Source organism: Athene cunicularia (assembly GCF_003259725.1).
Source record: "Athene cunicularia isolate RWA chromosome 1 unlocalized genomic scaffold, athCun1 chr1_part1, whole genome shotgun sequence".
NCBI classification, from domain to species: Eukaryota; Metazoa; Chordata; class Aves; order Strigiformes; family Strigidae; genus Athene; species Athene cunicularia.
In genome coordinates, this window is record NW_020799091.1 from 121,598,134 (window position 1) to 121,614,276 (window position 16,143).

General features: G+C 48.2%; 1 protein-coding gene across 2 annotated transcripts; it reads right to left on the reverse strand.

Annotated features, from left to right (window-relative positions):
* Positions 1 to 1,362: 1,362 nt before the first annotated feature.
* Positions 1,363 to 15,602, reverse strand: DRD3 (dopamine receptor D3). Of its 2 annotated transcripts, XM_026857910.1 has the most exons (7): positions 15,492 to 15,602; positions 14,359 to 14,650; positions 6,950 to 7,062; positions 5,586 to 5,728; positions 4,257 to 4,453; positions 3,019 to 3,364; positions 1,363 to 2,183 (listed from the first exon to the last, which is right to left on the reverse strand). In XM_026857910.1, exons 1-7 carry the CDS (start codon positions 15,575 to 15,577, stop codon positions 1,987 to 1,989), a joined length of 1,374 nt encoding a protein of 457 aa, XP_026713711.1. In that variant the 5' UTR covers positions 15,578 to 15,602; the 3' UTR covers positions 1,363 to 1,986. The 2 variants fall into 2 exon arrangements, with proteins under 2 accessions (XP_026713711.1, XP_026713718.1); XM_026857917.1 differs by lacking the exon at positions 4,257 to 4,453 and having other exon boundaries at positions 1,928 to 2,183.
* Positions 15,603 to 16,143: the final 541 nt, after the last annotated feature.

Consider the following 16,143-nt stretch of genomic DNA (forward strand, 5'->3'; position numbering starts at 1 on the left):
GGGCACCTCCCCAGGCAAACAACGCATGCTGTCGATGAGCATCTCCTCTCAAAATGCAAACAAAAGAAGCTAGAGCTCTGTTGTGTGCTCCAGAGGTGGAGGGCTTGGTTTTACATTAGGAAAGAGAGGAAGCCCCTCCTGGATGGAGGAGCTGTGGCATGGACACAGGCAGAGACAGTACACACAGTTACACCCAAAGCTGTCAAACGGTTGTGGCTAACAGCACAGCTAAGCCTGGTCTTGGGAGTGAGAGCTGGAGCTTCTGAGCCAGTAGAGTGAGGTGGGGAAATGAGAGAAATGTGTTGAGGCTGTCCCAGGACAGATTTGTCTATACAGGGAGAAGAGCATTAGAGTGCCCCACCATGAGACTAGCCTACATGGTACAGCAGGGCTTGTCTGGTGTTTTCATCCAGGAACACCTGGAGATGGTTTTGTAAAATGCTGCTGGGAAAGGAGAAAGTCGCAGGACTGTGTTTGGCCAGCTCCTGGGAGCTGGGGTGTATGGACACCCCAGATGTGCTGACAGCTACGTCAGTGAGGGGAGCCAGGGAGAGTCTGATCCTGAGGCAAATGTCCTGTCTGACTGGGAGGGATGTTACTCAGGCAGCTCTTCCCCAAGCACAGGTAACGGGACTTATTGCAACAGTCTGACAGGACAAACTCTTAATCACAGAATTGTCTAGGTTGGAAAATCCCTTGAAGCTCCTCCAGTCCAACCATGAACCTCACCCTGACCGTTCCCAACTCCACCAGATCCCTCAGTGCTGGGTCAGCCCAACTCTTCAACCCCTCCAGGGATGGGGACTCCCCCCCTGCCCTGGGCAGCCCATTCCAACGCCCAACAACCCCTTCTGCAAAGAAATACTTCCGAAGAGCCAGTCTGACCCTGCCCTGGCGCAGCTTGAGGCCATTCCCTCTTGGTCTGGCGCTGGGTCCTTGGCTCAAAAGACTCATCCCTCCTTGCTGCACCCTCCTTTCAGGGAGTTGGAGAGGGCCAGGAGGTCTCCCCTCAGCCTCCTCTTCTCCAGACTAAACCCCCCCAGTTCCCTCAGCCGCTCCCCATCAGACCTGTGCTCCAGACCCTGCACCAGCTCTGTTGCCCTTCTCTGGACACGCTCGAGTCATTCAATGGCCTTTTTGGGGTAAGGGGCCCAAAACTGAACCCAGAAATCGAGGTGCAGCCTCACCAGTGCCGAGTACAGGGGTCAGATCCCTTCCCTGTCCCTGCTGGCCACGCTATTGCTGACACAAGCCAGGATGCCATTGGCCTTCTTGGCCCCCTGGGCACACTGCTGGCTCATTATCAATCCCCCCCAGGTCCCTCTCTGACTGGCAGCTCTCCAGCCACTCCTCCCCAAGCCTGTAGTGCTGCTGGGGGTAAAAAAGTGTTTAATCTAGCAGTGCTCCTGATGAGGAGAGGATCACAAATCGAGACTGCTTCCAAAACCAAACAAATTTTGAGACAGGGTGCGTGCAAACTGCCCCACCTGAAAAAAACAGGTTTGAAGCTATTGCGGGCATGACTGGCGCTATCCTAAGCCTAGTTCATTATTTAGTGGCCCCAGTAGATGACCTGGTGTGTGGTAGATAAGTAGTGGCCAATCTATCGCTGGTCCTTGCATTAGGAGGAGGGGGAACACTGATAGTGCTGCTGTGCCCAATGCTGTGCCCAACAAGGGAATCACTGGTTGGCCTCTGTGTGTTCTTCCCCTCCCTCCCCAGAAGTGGGAAGCGCTTGTGCTCTCTGAAGCAGGAGCATGGAGGCTCGGTGTGGGAAGCCAGCTGTGGAGATGGGGCACGTTCCTGCCCCTCGCTCCGGTGCAGAGGGTGTGCACGTTGCTCCGACTGCCACTGCTCCCAGCCAAGGGAAAGGCATCACTCCCTGCGGTGTGTAAAGCAGATAGAGGGAAGGGCCCTGCTCCTTGTCCCCAGCCCAAGAGTCTTGTTGCAAACCACAGTCCATGCAGCCCTGTGCCAGTCCCATGGTCAGCAGCAGAGGATCTTGAGGAAAGCTTTGCGGAAGTCAGTGTTGAAGGTTGTGTAGATGATGGGGTTGAGGGCGCTGTTGACGTAACCAAGCCAGGTGCTGGCACTGTAAAGCCCCGGGGGCACGTGGCAGGACGGGCAGTGGGTGTTGAGGATGTGAATCAAGAAGAAGGGTAGCCAGCAGACTATGAATGCCCCTGGGTTTAGAGAGAGGGAGAAAACCAGCCATGGCTTTAGAGAAGCAACTACTTGGAAAGGGGCCTGCACCTGTGCCCTCCTCTCCATCCTCTCACTGTTTCCATGTACGTGTCTGCATTTGCTAAACACTGAAGGTGGCATTTATTCCTGATACAGAGGGACTTGGCAAGAGCTCAGGCTTTTGGGGACCAGTGAATGGGTGCATGGGGCTTCAGTAGTGGCCTGGTGACAGACAAAAGCAAGTGGCCACAGCTTAAAGACTGCTGCCTTATCTGCTTTAATCACTTACCGTGAAGGCTGCGTTATTTCTCTGCAACTACTGAGTTAATGAGGAGTATCAGTGCATCTGGTGACCATGGCAGGTGACTGGGGCACCAGTCTCCTGACTTCTCTATCCAGCTCTATGAGCTGGTTCCTCTGCTGCTCCTTGCCTCAGTTTCCTCATCTGTAATTGGACCTAAGAGCTGCTGCATGTATGGGAATTTAGGATTCTATCAGGTTTATAATAATAAAGGAAAGGGGAAAGCAACGGTGTTGGCTGTTGCTCCCTCTAAGCAGGACTTCTTGGCCACTGATTTAAAACAAAAGGGTACTAAAACATAGCAAATAAAACACTGACATACTTGGCTCTCAACATTTGAGAGCATTATCCTAGATTCCTAAATGTCCCACTGATGTTTCTCCTGAGTTTGTGGAGCAGTGACAGCTGGAGCTTGGGCCTGGCTTGCATTTTTTTTTTTTAAATCTCAATACTGTGTTAGGAGCTTCCTTGCTCTTGGCAAGTCCCAAACCATCACCCGTTGCACCCCACTAGAGAGGGGGGCTCTCACTCACCCAGGACAATAGCTAGCATCTGGGTAGCCTTCCTCTCCCGAAGCTGGATCAGCCGGGGCTGCTGGTGGTTTAGCTTCAAAGAGCTGATGGTTTTGCCATCGCTGAGCCTCTGTACCTCCAGTCCCAGCTTCGTGCTCTTTCTCCTTTCTTCCAGCCTGCTGTGCTGTGTAGTCCCTGGTGTCTTGGTGAGGGATGCCTCGTGGCAGAAGCTGCGATACCGCTGCAGGCTGAAGGGAGTCAGCAACTTCCTTGGGGTTGACATCTCCCGGCCTGAGCATTTGAGTGGGAGACAGGGGGAAAAGGTGCCTTGGCATCTGTTTGACAAAGCTTTTCTCTCCACGTGTTCCTGCAAAAGAGAATGACACAGAGAAACTGGGAACCACCCAAACCATCCACTGGGTCAAAGGATGATAAGGAAAGTTTAGGAGTCATCCTTAGCCCCACTGGCTTCTTAGGTTTGCACCGTGTCCTCTGGACTGACCTTGGCTTATCAGTGGGGTGAACCAGCACTGGACAACTCTCTGCTTCCATCTCACCAAGGAGAAGCATGAGAACAAGAAGAGCTGCTCTGCTGACCTTTCACTTCTATTTTTGGGTTGGCCCCGCTCCCCTCAGCATCCCCACCCTTTTTAAATGTAGCTTCACTTGGAGAAAATGAATAAAACAAGCAGATATGTGTGAGCAGGCAATCCATTTCAAACCATTGTGCTGGTTCCCATGGTTGCAGATTTTTTATCTAGAAAGGTCAGTGGAACAAACGCTCCATGCACCATGAGCATTTTGACCTCTTAAATCTGTCAGATGAAGAGGTTGTTGTTTGGGTTTTTTTAAAAATAATCTAGGTTAAAGCCTGTAAATCCCCGAGAACAAAGCTTCCCAGAGCAAAAATCAATAAATGAAGACATTAAATATCAATAAATGAAGACATTAGCCAGACTTCTGCATGGCTGAGAAAGCCCTGCTCTGAAGACATATTGAAGTAGACTGTGCTCTTTTCTAGTTGTCTGGTTCTAGAGGGTAGAGATACACAGGGAGTATCCTCTTTCTAGAGGGGTGAAAAGGATTTAACTGGAGCCTCTACATCTCAAATATCACGGCATATGAGTGAAGGATGGGATGAAAACATGCCATGTCCCTCCTTTATGTTTTCCATTCTGTGCTTTGGCTCTCTGAGAAGAAGAAATGATGCATGCCCTGTTCTTTTTTGACAGCTCCCACTGCGTTCATGTGGATCTTACTTTGTGTGCATAACCCGGTTTGGTGCTGGCGCTCTGGCTGCCCTGCCGGGTGAGGGTTCGCTTCTTTTGTCTTTGTCTTAGCACGAGGTAAATCCGGACATAGAGCAGCAGGGTCACCATGAAGGGGAGGTAGAAGGACACCAAAGAGGAGTAGATGATGAAACTAGGGTTGGATATGGAACAGACACTGGGATCCGCTGGGGAGGAGAAGAGAGAGAGAGGAGTGGCTGAGCTGCTTTGATTTGGTACAAGGGGGCTCTGGTGTGTTGGCAAAGCAAGTCGAAAGGCATCCAGGGGACAAAGGCAGTCTAAGGAGTGCAAGTATCTCCTATCTCTTTGTTGCAAATTATACTGTGGCCTACCCACTCACCTAACTGATGCTTACAATGGACTCTGCCTGGGACCATCTAGCATGACCCAGCATGCATCTGCTTGCTTTTCTGGCCAACAGCTCTGACCTCTTCTCTCAAGTCTATTCCCATCCATTCTCAGAGGATCCTTTTCCCTTTTGTCCTTTCTTCTATTCCTCTGACAGCCTCTGAGCTGTCTAGATGCAGAGGTGTGCCTTCCCCCCGATCTGTGGCAGTGGGAGACAGCAGCACTTTCCCCCCTCCCTCCCCCATCCCCCGGTCCCCTTCTTCCCTTCTTGCCTCAAGCAATGCATAGAGGATGGATGGGGAGCAGAGGACTTCTGCCTGTTTCTCTAGGGAAGAAATCTTCCCTGCCCCTCTGCCTCCAGGGAGAATCCAGGCTGCCCTAGGTGAGGGGAAGGACAAAGACCAACCTGCTTCCAAGGAGGAGGCTAAACTGTTTGCTCTCCTCAAGGGATTAGGTGAGGAAGCAGACAGCCAGTGGGATGGGGAGGAGGTTTCTCACAAGCAGTGCCAATATACAATCCTTGCTGTTCAGAATTGTGTCCTGTAGTGATTTAAAACTGTCTGGACCTGTTGACATGGGCAAGATGCAGTAAGTCTGATGTGTGCATGTGTTGGATGTCTGGATATTTGCTCTGTGTGCATAGAGTGATTGTTTGGGGGGATCTGTAGACCTGGACACTTTGATGGGCATTGATTTGACAGTAAAGCAGGCTGGTCTGTCCTCAGAGCAATAGCCAGTGTCTGCTTGAGCAAATGTCAAGCTTATAGATAAGAGCACATCTGCTCTCCAGCACTGGAGATTTTTGTCACTCTTCATAGTGTGCTTTCCAGTTCCCAAAAATTTTATATCACTTGGAAAATCTGCAGGACCCATGTTAAATGACCTGTCCATGCACAGGGCATCTCTATTTCCAAACCCTCCCTGCGTGCTATTGTTCAGGATATCACCTACCTGTAGTATTGAAGCCAAAGAGGAGCGGGCATGACACTGCGAACGCCAGCATCCAGACTATCACGATCATGAGAGAGACCCTCCTGCAGGAGCTCTGCCCAGTGCTGTACTGGTATTGAACTGGTTTCACCACTGCGGTGTACCTGCAGACCAAACCAGCTCCAGAAAGAGGAGAGGTAAAAATGGAGGGAGGAAAAGGACCAGGTTTTAAAAGGAAAAATGAAAGTCATGTAGGAAACATGATGGTGAATGTGGTGAAGGAATGGAAGAGGAAAGGAGAGAAGATCAGATGATGGGATCAGCAATTTGTAGAAATGGTAAGTGGGGTGTTGGGGGGAGGAACAGAGGAAATCAGAGTTAGTTGGCAGCCCTTCAGAGAACTGGCACTCTGCAGAACTGGCACTGTGAAGCTACAAGGTTTGGGATACCAGACGGGTCTAGAAACCCCAGGAAACCCCCATCCCCCAAGCCCCTAAGGTTATTTGTGTACTGCTGGGAAAGATCCGTCCTTGGAGCAACCACAACCTGCTACACTCTGTGTCTCAGCCACTCTCTCTGGTGTTGGCCTCACTGACAGGCAGAGAATTGCCCATGGGTGGGTGTCCATGGCCTTTGGCTGCCGGCGTGGCCCAGGGGATGCAGCTCAGCAAGGCTAGGATTTGGGAGGTACAGGAGTCTCGCCTAAGATGGCCTGGGGGCTGCTCCTTGCAGATGGTCACAAAATGGAATGAGGATAAAGATTCTCATGGAGGAACACCAAACCAACCCAGTGTGGAGAGCTGCTTTGTATGATCACCCTTGAACCATATATTACAAAGGTATAACACGCATTTTTTCCTTCCCCCCCTCTTCTCGGCCCTAACAGCACCATGTGTGCCAAGGTCTTGGCTCCCAGCCCTCAGCATTGCTTAAAATAGGCTCAGTTTTAAGATGCAAACCAACCTCCAGGGTGAGGCTGAAGATTACACAGCAATAACCTTCCCCCCTCCCTATGTATATGGCAGGATTTTGTTTGTTAAAACTTGATAAGTGAGGTCTCCAGAATGAGAAACCCTCTTTGAGACCCAATGGGAATTAGATGGCCAATTCTGGCTCCTGCCTTTAAAAGGCATGAGGATGTGGCTGACTACCTACTGGTGATGTCCTACTGCTTGTGTCTCTCTGTCCTTAAGAGCAGACATCTTCCAACACATGGACAGAGCCATATTAATAGCAGTCGTGGCAGTGAGAGACTGCAGGGGGGTTTGTGTTCCTGAAGACACCGATAGTGCCTGTGCAAACCCCATTTCTTTGTCCTTGCCATGCTGGGGTACAGGGCCAACCCTCATCTCCAGACTATCCCCCTGGATGCTGCTAGCTCTCACCTGTCAATGCTGATAGCACAGAGGTTTAAAATGCTGGCTGTGCACATCATTACATCCATGGTGACGAAGATATCACAACAAATGCGGCTGAAAGTCCACACTCCTCCGGTCACCTGTAGCAGCAACCACAAAACCGTCAGCCTTGTTCTGCACCAAGTCCTGCTCAGTTATGTATAAGGAGGTGCCCTCCTCCAAGTATCTCAGCAGCTAGATGACTTCATGTTCACTGTGATGTGCAGAGGGAAACTGAGGCATCTGTCTTGTATGCAAGATAACACAGTGGTAGGTCATGGAGCAGGAGACACACCTCGATTTCAATCCTTTAGTTACTCCTACAGATGAAGGCAGGGTGAAGGAATAGATAGCAGCTACCCCTTCCCTTAAGGTCTAGCATGATAAATTGATTTAAATTTGATATCACTGTATATATCCTTTGATTAAGGATTACCTGAGAAAATCTAAGGGCTGAAAAGTGTTTCTGAAAAAGTTTCTGAAAAATGTTTCTGGAGTTCTCCTGCAGGCAGTAAGCTGGAAAAGTGCTGCAAATTTTATGCATTTATGTATGAAACAGAGACCTGAGACCCGAAGCTTCTCTAAAACTTTATTTGGATTCTTATATCAATTAGCAGATTTTGATTATTAGATCTGAGTGAGAACTCACAAACTATTTGGATAAAGGGTTTCTGTTTGCTACCATGTCGAGCTTTTGTTCTGGTTGCTTTGAATTTTTAATCTGAAGTGTGTAATCATGAAAGCTTAACCATGGCCAATCTTTGTGATGGAGAAATGCATTTTTTGGCCCAGGCATTAAGTTCTTGACAGTGACCTTTTTGGTTCACAACAATATGGTCCAAGCACCGTGTGACACCTCTCTCCTCAGGGCTGGGATATACCCTGACTCAGAGAGAGATGGTCTGCCTCAGCACCCGCTCCTTGTGGTGGATGAACAAGGAGGCAGCTTGCCCTCCGACAAATAAACCCCTTGGATGAGTACAGCAAACAAATCTAATGCTGTGCTGGTTGGAGAAGATGGGTAGGTGAGAAAGGGAGAAAAGTCCTTGCTTGGAGAGAGCCTGGATTTTAGCCTTCAACCCCCTAGATACCAGTGGTTTGGCTGGATCCTGGGAAGCTATCAGGAACTGGCACTAGTTCCTGGTTTCTCTGCTTACATTTACAGAATCACAGAATCACAGAGTTGTCTAGGTTGGAAAAGACCTTGAAGATCATCCACTCCAACCATCAACCCAACATTAACAGTTCCCAACTACACCAGATCTCTCAGTGCTAAGTTGACCCGACTCTTCAACCCCTCCAGGGATGGGGACTCCCCCCTGCCCTGGGCAGCCCATTCCAACGCCCAACAACCCCTTCCGCAAAGAAATACTTCCGAAGAGCCAGTCTGACCCTGCCCTGGCGCAGCTTGAGGCCATTCCCTCTTGTCCTGGCACTGGTTCCTTGGCTCAAGAGACTCACCCCTCCTCTCTGCACCCTCCTTTCAGGGAGCTGTAGAGGGCCAGGAGGTCTCCCCTCAGCCTCCTCTTCTCCAGACTAAACCCCCCAGTTCCCTCAGCCACTCCCCATCAGACCTGTGCTCCAGACCCTGCACCAGCTCCGTTGCCCTTCTCTGGACACGCTCGAGTCATTCAATGGCCTTTCTGGGGTGAGGGGCCCAAAACTGAACCCAGAAATCGAGGTGCAGCCTCACCAGTGCCAAGCACAGGGGTCAGATCCCTTCCCTGTCCCTGCTGGCCACGCTATTGCTGACACAAGCCAGGATGCCATTGGCCTTCTTGGCCCCCTGGGCACACTGCTGGCTCATTATCAATCCCCCCCAGGTCCCTCTCTGACTGGCAGCTCTCCAGCTGCACCTCCTCAAGCCTGTAGCACTGCTGGGGGTTGTTGTGGTCCAAGTGTTGAATTTAGACTGCATCTAGAGTACTGTGTCTGTTTTGGGGGCCCCAGTACAGGAAAAACATTGATAAATGGGAGCGAGTTCAGCAGAGGGCCACCAAAACAGTCCCTGGGGCTGGAGCAATTTTCCTGTGAGGAGCAGCTAAGAGAACTGGGCTTGTTCATCCTGCAGAAGTGGTAGCTTTTGAGGGGGCTAACAGCAGTCCCCTAGTTTCAAGTGGGAGGTTATTAAGACAGTTTGAGCCAGGTTACTAAGAAGATGAAGCCAGGTTTTTCACAGCAGTACATGGAGGGAGGCAACTGTCAATGTGAGGTTCATGGTTGAACTGGATGATCTTCAAGGTCTTTTCCAACCCAGATGATTTTGTGATTCTGTGACAAGAGGCAACAGGCATAATTTGAAAGAAAGCTGCAAACTGGTTATGAAGGGAAACCGTGAGGACAGTTGGTTGGTGAGTCTATGCAGGCTCCATCCTTGGAGGTTTTCAAGTGCTGCTCAAAATCACCCACTCCAGATCAGGCTGGAGAGGGTGCCACCAGTAAGCTTGGCTGCTAAGGCAGTGGGCCAACCCTGCAGCAAGTGTCGATGTCTAGGAAGGACACAGCTCCCTGCAGCAAGAAGCACTTGTATAAATACAGAATTCAGTCTGTGTGAGCTGTTTTCCGAGTTGATTAAGAAGTAATCCTGAGAAATTTAAATAGGTTTGATTGTACCAGCATTCCTGCACATGGGCACAGAAACTTGCTAAGGTGAGCTGTGTCTTTACGGTTTTCTCTGCTGGACCCAGCTGCTATGTGTCAGAAGTCAGGTACTGTATGAGAACATCTTCTACTAGACCCCCCAACTCTGAATGAATGCAGGGGAGAGAAATGGGAATTGGCATGCAAAATGCACTGGGGAACTGTGCTTTCATCTTCAGCTCTCTGATACTTAAAAAAAAAAAGCAAACACACACACAAAACCCCTCCAAACAACAAAATCAAACCAAAAAACCAAACCCTTAGAGCTTTTCTGCACAATTAGGTGGGCCACAAGGCGTGCAGGCTGTCCCTCTGAAATTAGGGACCTTAGTAGTTAGGTTCAGGTTTCAAAGAAACTCAACACCGTTTTTGCTTTAGTCATAAATTTTGAGATCTGTTTGACCACCTCAAAAAAAAAAAAAAAAAAAAAAAAAAAAAAAAAAAAAAAAAATAAATTATAAATGCTGGAAGCCTTTGCAGTGGGGCCCAGTAAGGGGTGTTTCTGTAATCTGAGGCAAAATGCAGTGTCTGTATGATCTGTGGAGTCTGAAGAATACTTCACAAAGAGCTGGTGCCAGGTGTTCGCATGAAAGGCAGCTGCCACTAGCCCAGCAGATGTGCAAGCACTTAACTGAGGGATTTGCCAAGGTCCTGAGCACATTCAAAAGCCAAGCCCAAGAGTGTGAACCATTAAAACTGAAGAAGGTGGTGGTGGGAATGGCTCTGAAGTGAACCCTCTCCGGATGATGCATTCAGATCACACCACCTGCACGCTAAGCTGTAGCTTCTATTAAGAGGACGCTTGACAGATCAAAACGTTTGGTCTTAAAACCCATCCTCACTTCCACCAACTACAACTTCTAAAATGGAGAGAACCTCGGCTGAAGACAGTGAAGTAGTTAATATTTACCTGTGGGGTATGAAACCCAGAATTTATTCCAGAATTTAACAATGAAAAAGAGCCTTTTAATTACAGGCCTCATCCATAATTTTAAAAATTCTGTTTCTGCTCTTCCTTTTATTGCTCTGGTCCACTCATCTTTGCTACAGCAGCTAGAACTTGCTAGTGTGCATTTCTGGTTTTCATATGCTGGCAGGGTACCTGTTCTTTATCCCCCTGGTGCCTTTTGTCCAGGAATCTCAAAGAACATCGCAGGTATTAATTGAATGAATCCTCACAACTGCCTGGGTGAGGTGGATGGTCAAATATTATTCTCTTACAGAGAGATGAGCTGATACAATCTCTCATTACCACTCTGTGCGCATGTGGCAGAAGTGGGAATAGAGTCCAGGATGAAATTCTGGCTCTGTCAAAGACAATGCTAAAGCTCCCTGTAGACTATTCAGGTCAGGTTCTCACCTCATCTTTCTTGATGTCCAGTCTGCTTTATCCACAAAATTGTGGTTTTTGGTTTTTTTTTTAACTTTCCAGCCCCATAGAAAGTCTTCCAGTTTAAAAAGAAATAAATCATTGTGCATTCATAAACTTACGTAAATCCATCACTCTCTTGAACCCTTAAAAAGAACAAAAGTATCTCTGTAAATTGTATGGTGATGCTGTATGGGAAAGTATGAACACAAAACTGCATCAGGTGATGACAGGCATGTAAGCAGTGGTGCATCTGAACATGCTCACCCAGGTGTTCTGTGTTTAAGAGAGAGGTTAGCTCTCCGCAGCTTGTGTTTTCACACGGTGGGACTAACTAAGAGCATGCCTGTGGTCAGGCCTGCTGCTAAGTGGCAAAGTCAGTTGTGTGTCCTGCCTTTGATGGCAGTCTGGCAAGCTCCTCAAGCTCAGGGAGCAGCTGTAGGTCTTGCTGCTCTGGTGTGAGAGCCACAGAAGAGGAAACGGCCTTACTGAACAGAGCTGCAGGCTGGACCTCAGTGACAACCATCTTCTGACGCTTTTTTCCCTTTGGAGGTAGAACTGGATGTTGTGAGAAGACTGAGGAGGATGCTCCAGGCCATGCTGCTACATGTCCTCCTCCATTTATACAATGACTACAAGGCATGATGGTATTTCATGCCATCAGAATCCAGTGGGCAGGATATCCTAATGCTACTGTCTTAGAAATCTTGGTGAGCTTCAGTAGTCATGCCAGCCACAGCATCAGGGTCAGTAAAAAAACTGACTAGTAGTACTGGTATATCAGACTTACCCATTGACCCCAGAAGGTTGCTAGACACAGTGCTGAATAGCATTTCTGTGATAGAAGATTCATTAAGTGAAGGTGAGGATATAAAATATTCCTATTGCTGCTCTCTCACAGCTTTCCCAAGAGACTTCTCAGAAACAGACAGTTCTGCTCTGTGTGAATGATAAAATGACAAATTTCATGGTCAAGGTCCAGGCCACAGCTGACTTTAGAAATTGAGTGTACAGCACAAAGTTCACAAGTGACCTTTAAATCTGAGGTATTCATCCACCTTTAGCTTCTCCATAAATAACGGACAGGTCTCAGATGTCTGGTTTGGCAAACATTCCGTAGATGAATAGGTATTGTATATGGTTTTGGGGACTGAATGATTTCATGGCAATTTCCAGGCCCATAGTGTACTGAAGCATGATGCCATTTCTGCATCATTGGTAGCATCGCTGATCCATAAACAGCAGCAAATACAGTGAGTAAAAGACTTTGGGGCTTTTTGGACTGTTTGTTAAATCGTAGCCTTGCTGGAGTCCTACAGCCTATTTCTCTAGGAGAGAGCAGTGCTGGGGGTGGTAGTTCGGGTCTGAGAAGTGTGTGGGTTCTTCTCCCTGTTGTTTGGAATGACTGTTGAATCAGCTGCTTTGATTATCCAAGCCCCACTGATGGAAGTGAATTTTGAATGGGTCTACAGACATGACCCACTGTCATGCTCACAAATTGTGACCACGGTACTGCATGGGGGGCAGAGACTGCTTCACAGATGTGCCTCAGTGCCACCTTGTCCACAGCGAGAGCAAGTGCTAAATCTTTTCTAATGCAAAGCATACTGTGATTTCATTAAGGATTGGAACACGCTTGAGGTGATGGACTATTCCAGTCTGAAATAAAATTTGACTTTTAATAATATTTTTCAGCTGCAATCAAATTGCACAGTCTAATTCTGTCTTGCTGGGAGGCTTTCCCCCTCTTATGTCTTGATTTTTAATCATTCGATATCACACAACAGAGCTGTACGTATCCTGCAGGCCAGCTCCAGGACCACACTCCACTGCTGCCTTCATTAAGAACATGATCACACATACAGTATCACGGTGGTCTCTTCATTCTTTCACTCCGCAGCAGCACTATACATGCATAATTAGCATCAATGCCCTTATTAATAATGCTTACACACAGAGCAAACCCTTAATTTCTCTTAATTGTAGCCTTGCTGAGACTGCAGTGGGAACAGTTTGGGTGAGTGGCTTGGATTAACACAAGGGAAATGCCTAGGCTGTGTGCCAAAGCTTAGAGCTGTGTTGCCCATTCAACATACGCTGGAGGCAGAGGAGGGCTGTAGGCCACTACTAGTCCCCTGTTACTTGATCAAATTTCCTTGTACCCACATAGTAGGTCTGGCCTTTGCTGGTGTTGTCGTGTCTTGTCCTACTTTCTGTTCATGCACCGTGGAGCCCATATGCACACGTCGAAATCCCTCTCTGCTTCTGCTTTGTTTTGAGGGAAAGAGGTCAGCCAAAGGTGGGCAGCTGCCAACGGAATGTTTACCCTACCCTTCAGCCTGATCCCGGCTTTCCCCCTAGAGAAAGAGCATGAGGCTTCAGTGAGATCATGGCTCAGAGGCTTATTCTGTCTTTGTTAGCATGAGAACAGGGTACTAGGGCTCAGGTGAAAGCTTATGGATGATAGCTGTTCACTCTAACTTTTCTAGATCTACCAATTTTTGTGAATTAGTGTAAAAACGCTGAAGAGAACAGATTAAAATGTCATATGTAGCATACCTTCATGTACTTACTTTAGTAAAAATATTTGCCCCAGGAGTGGCTTCGGTAATTCAGGATTTTGCTGCAGTGGGAGGGGGATTCAGTTTCCACCTTTGCTGCCCTGTATCTGATGATATTGGCCATGCTGTCATGTCAGTACATTTTTACGCTGGCCAATGTGCAAAGATAAAGAAATGGAGAATAAGACCCTGAGGGCTTGATGAGTCCTTTGAAGTTATTGTGAAAACGCTTGCAAGACTTAAGGAGATCTTGGAGCATGTTCTTCAGCTTCATCTCTTTGTCAGCCTGCTTGGGGAATGTTGCTTGGAGCTGACCTAACATCATGGATGCTAAAGTTCTTAAGCTCCACAGGAGATGAGGATTTGACTGCCCTTGCTTGTTTTCTGGCCAGCAGGAGCAGAGATTGATCTGGGCTTTGAGTTTCTACACGGTATTTCCACCCTATCGCCTCTCCCACCTTCCTGAATCATCATGGTGCTCGCTGGCAACCCTTCTGGCTGATGGAGTCAGCTTCAAGGATGAAAGTGGTATTAAGCACATTAGAGCAAACAATCTACATTACTGGCTGTAGCCCAGCTGCCATTCAAGCTCAGAGAGGCTGTGCTCTGGCAGGAAGAGCCAGACTCAGGGTGGAATGTGGTGTGGCCACCTGTGTGATACTGTGGGCTGCCACCCCCACCACAAGTGCCCTAGAGCTATCTGGGGGGGGTTAAAATGTGAATGGACTTGATCTGTAACAGGGCTGGCCTATCCTGAGAGCATGCACTAATGCTGGTGAATTAATACCGTGGTTAAATTCTGCTAATTTGGCCTAAAATGTACTCACCTCCAGGTACACCACCCATGGCATCACCAAAGTAGCCACCAGCAGGTCCGCCACCGCCAGGCTCACCACAAGGTAGTTTGTTGTGGTTTGCAAAGTGCGTTCCCTCAGCACGGCTAAGCAGACCAGCACGTTCCCAAAGATGATGGCCAAAATCAAGATGCAGTAGCAGAGGGCATAGTAGGCATGTGAGCGTGGCAGGTCAGGCTCTGTAGTGTTGTCTGCCCCACAGGGAATGGGGTCGGTGGTGTTGGGATGACTGCTGGTTCTTGTGAAGAGGGCCATGGGGGTGCCGCTGCAAAGAGAAAGAAAATCAGAGTTCTTACAATAATTGTGGAGAACAGTACCTTTTTGTGGATGGTGTAGGATTTTCTTACTTCCTTCATGAATGCTACTTCAAGCCAGTTATAGAGGTCTTTTATTTTCTGCTCATATATAGGCAGAACATTGCTTAAAGTCTTGCTTGGCCTGTTTTGTTTTTCACTGAATCTAAGCTGAGAGAAGAACGCAAGATTTCACCTCCTGTGAAAGGTGCAGCTTACCAACCAACACAGCTCTCCAAAAAAGCAGCAATGGTTTTAAGATGCAACCAAAGCCACACTGCAGTACAAGTCAGCCGGACAAGAGCACGGTCCTAAAGGCATCTGAGGAAGACCCATCGCAGTTACCCCAACTGGGGCTTGGCCAGAAGCTTGGACCAAGTATCTTCTGGGAAGTACCCTCCCCCTTCCATCACCAAAAAACATCTTCAATAATTTCACGCACTTGAGCGCTCAGCAGCCTGGCAGAGAGACGGCACCTGCAATGCTCAAGTAGCCTCTCGAACCCTGGCCGCCTGGCAGTAAGCACCACCTACTGAATTACTCTTTTCCTGCAACATGTTTCTGTCCCAGGCCTCCTGTTCAAATAATGCTCTGCTTCAGCCCTGCCTGCCTTGCCAAAGCCTGACTGTCAGTGTGGCCCCCATTTCATCCATACTGTGCTCTGCGTTCTCCATGCCTGGCCAGAAGGTGCACTTCCTGTGCTGAAGAGCAAATCAACTTGTCATTTTGGGATGAAATAATGGAAGGATGCTTGTAGGCTACTCTGTGTTTCCTTTTCTTACAATGGAGTCATGACTGTGCTCAGGAACCTACCCTTTCTTGATTTTGAAGGAGGATGATGATTTTTTATTTTTTTCCAGGAACATGAAGTCTGCTGTCCCAGGGTTGTTCTGTGACATTTAATCGCTTGTATCCGATTTTTATTTCTTTGCTGGTGCTCCCATCTCTGAACTCATCATCAGTATGACAGGTACAAAAAGGAAAGGACAAAACATCGCCAATGCTAATGGTATAAATATTATTCTAAATATTATTCTTTGTTTCACCTCAGCCCCTGAACAGCAGCATCTGTGATGCACACACACTCCTGGGAGCATAATCATTCAATAAGTATAAATTCAGCCTCAAAACTGGTGTCACTTGCCCCTGCTGCTTTGTAGTTGGGAGGGTACAAGGGCTGAATGAGATGGAAACTGAACTTCCCTCTGTCCGGTGAACACACATCCCTCAGGACAGAGGTGAAACAATCTGTGTTTTGTTTGAAAGTGCCTGTGCTTGTCTCTCCTCCTCTATCTTTCTCCTGCCTGCCCCTGACAGAGAAGTTAAGCCTTCCACTGGATCTGAAGGATTTCCTGTAGCATGAGTGCTGCTGCTGAGTCCAGGACTGTTTGTTCATAAAACAGTTCAGCTGCAGCCACGCAACCCAAGGACAAGACTCATTTTGCAGTGTCCCTTGCACCGACAC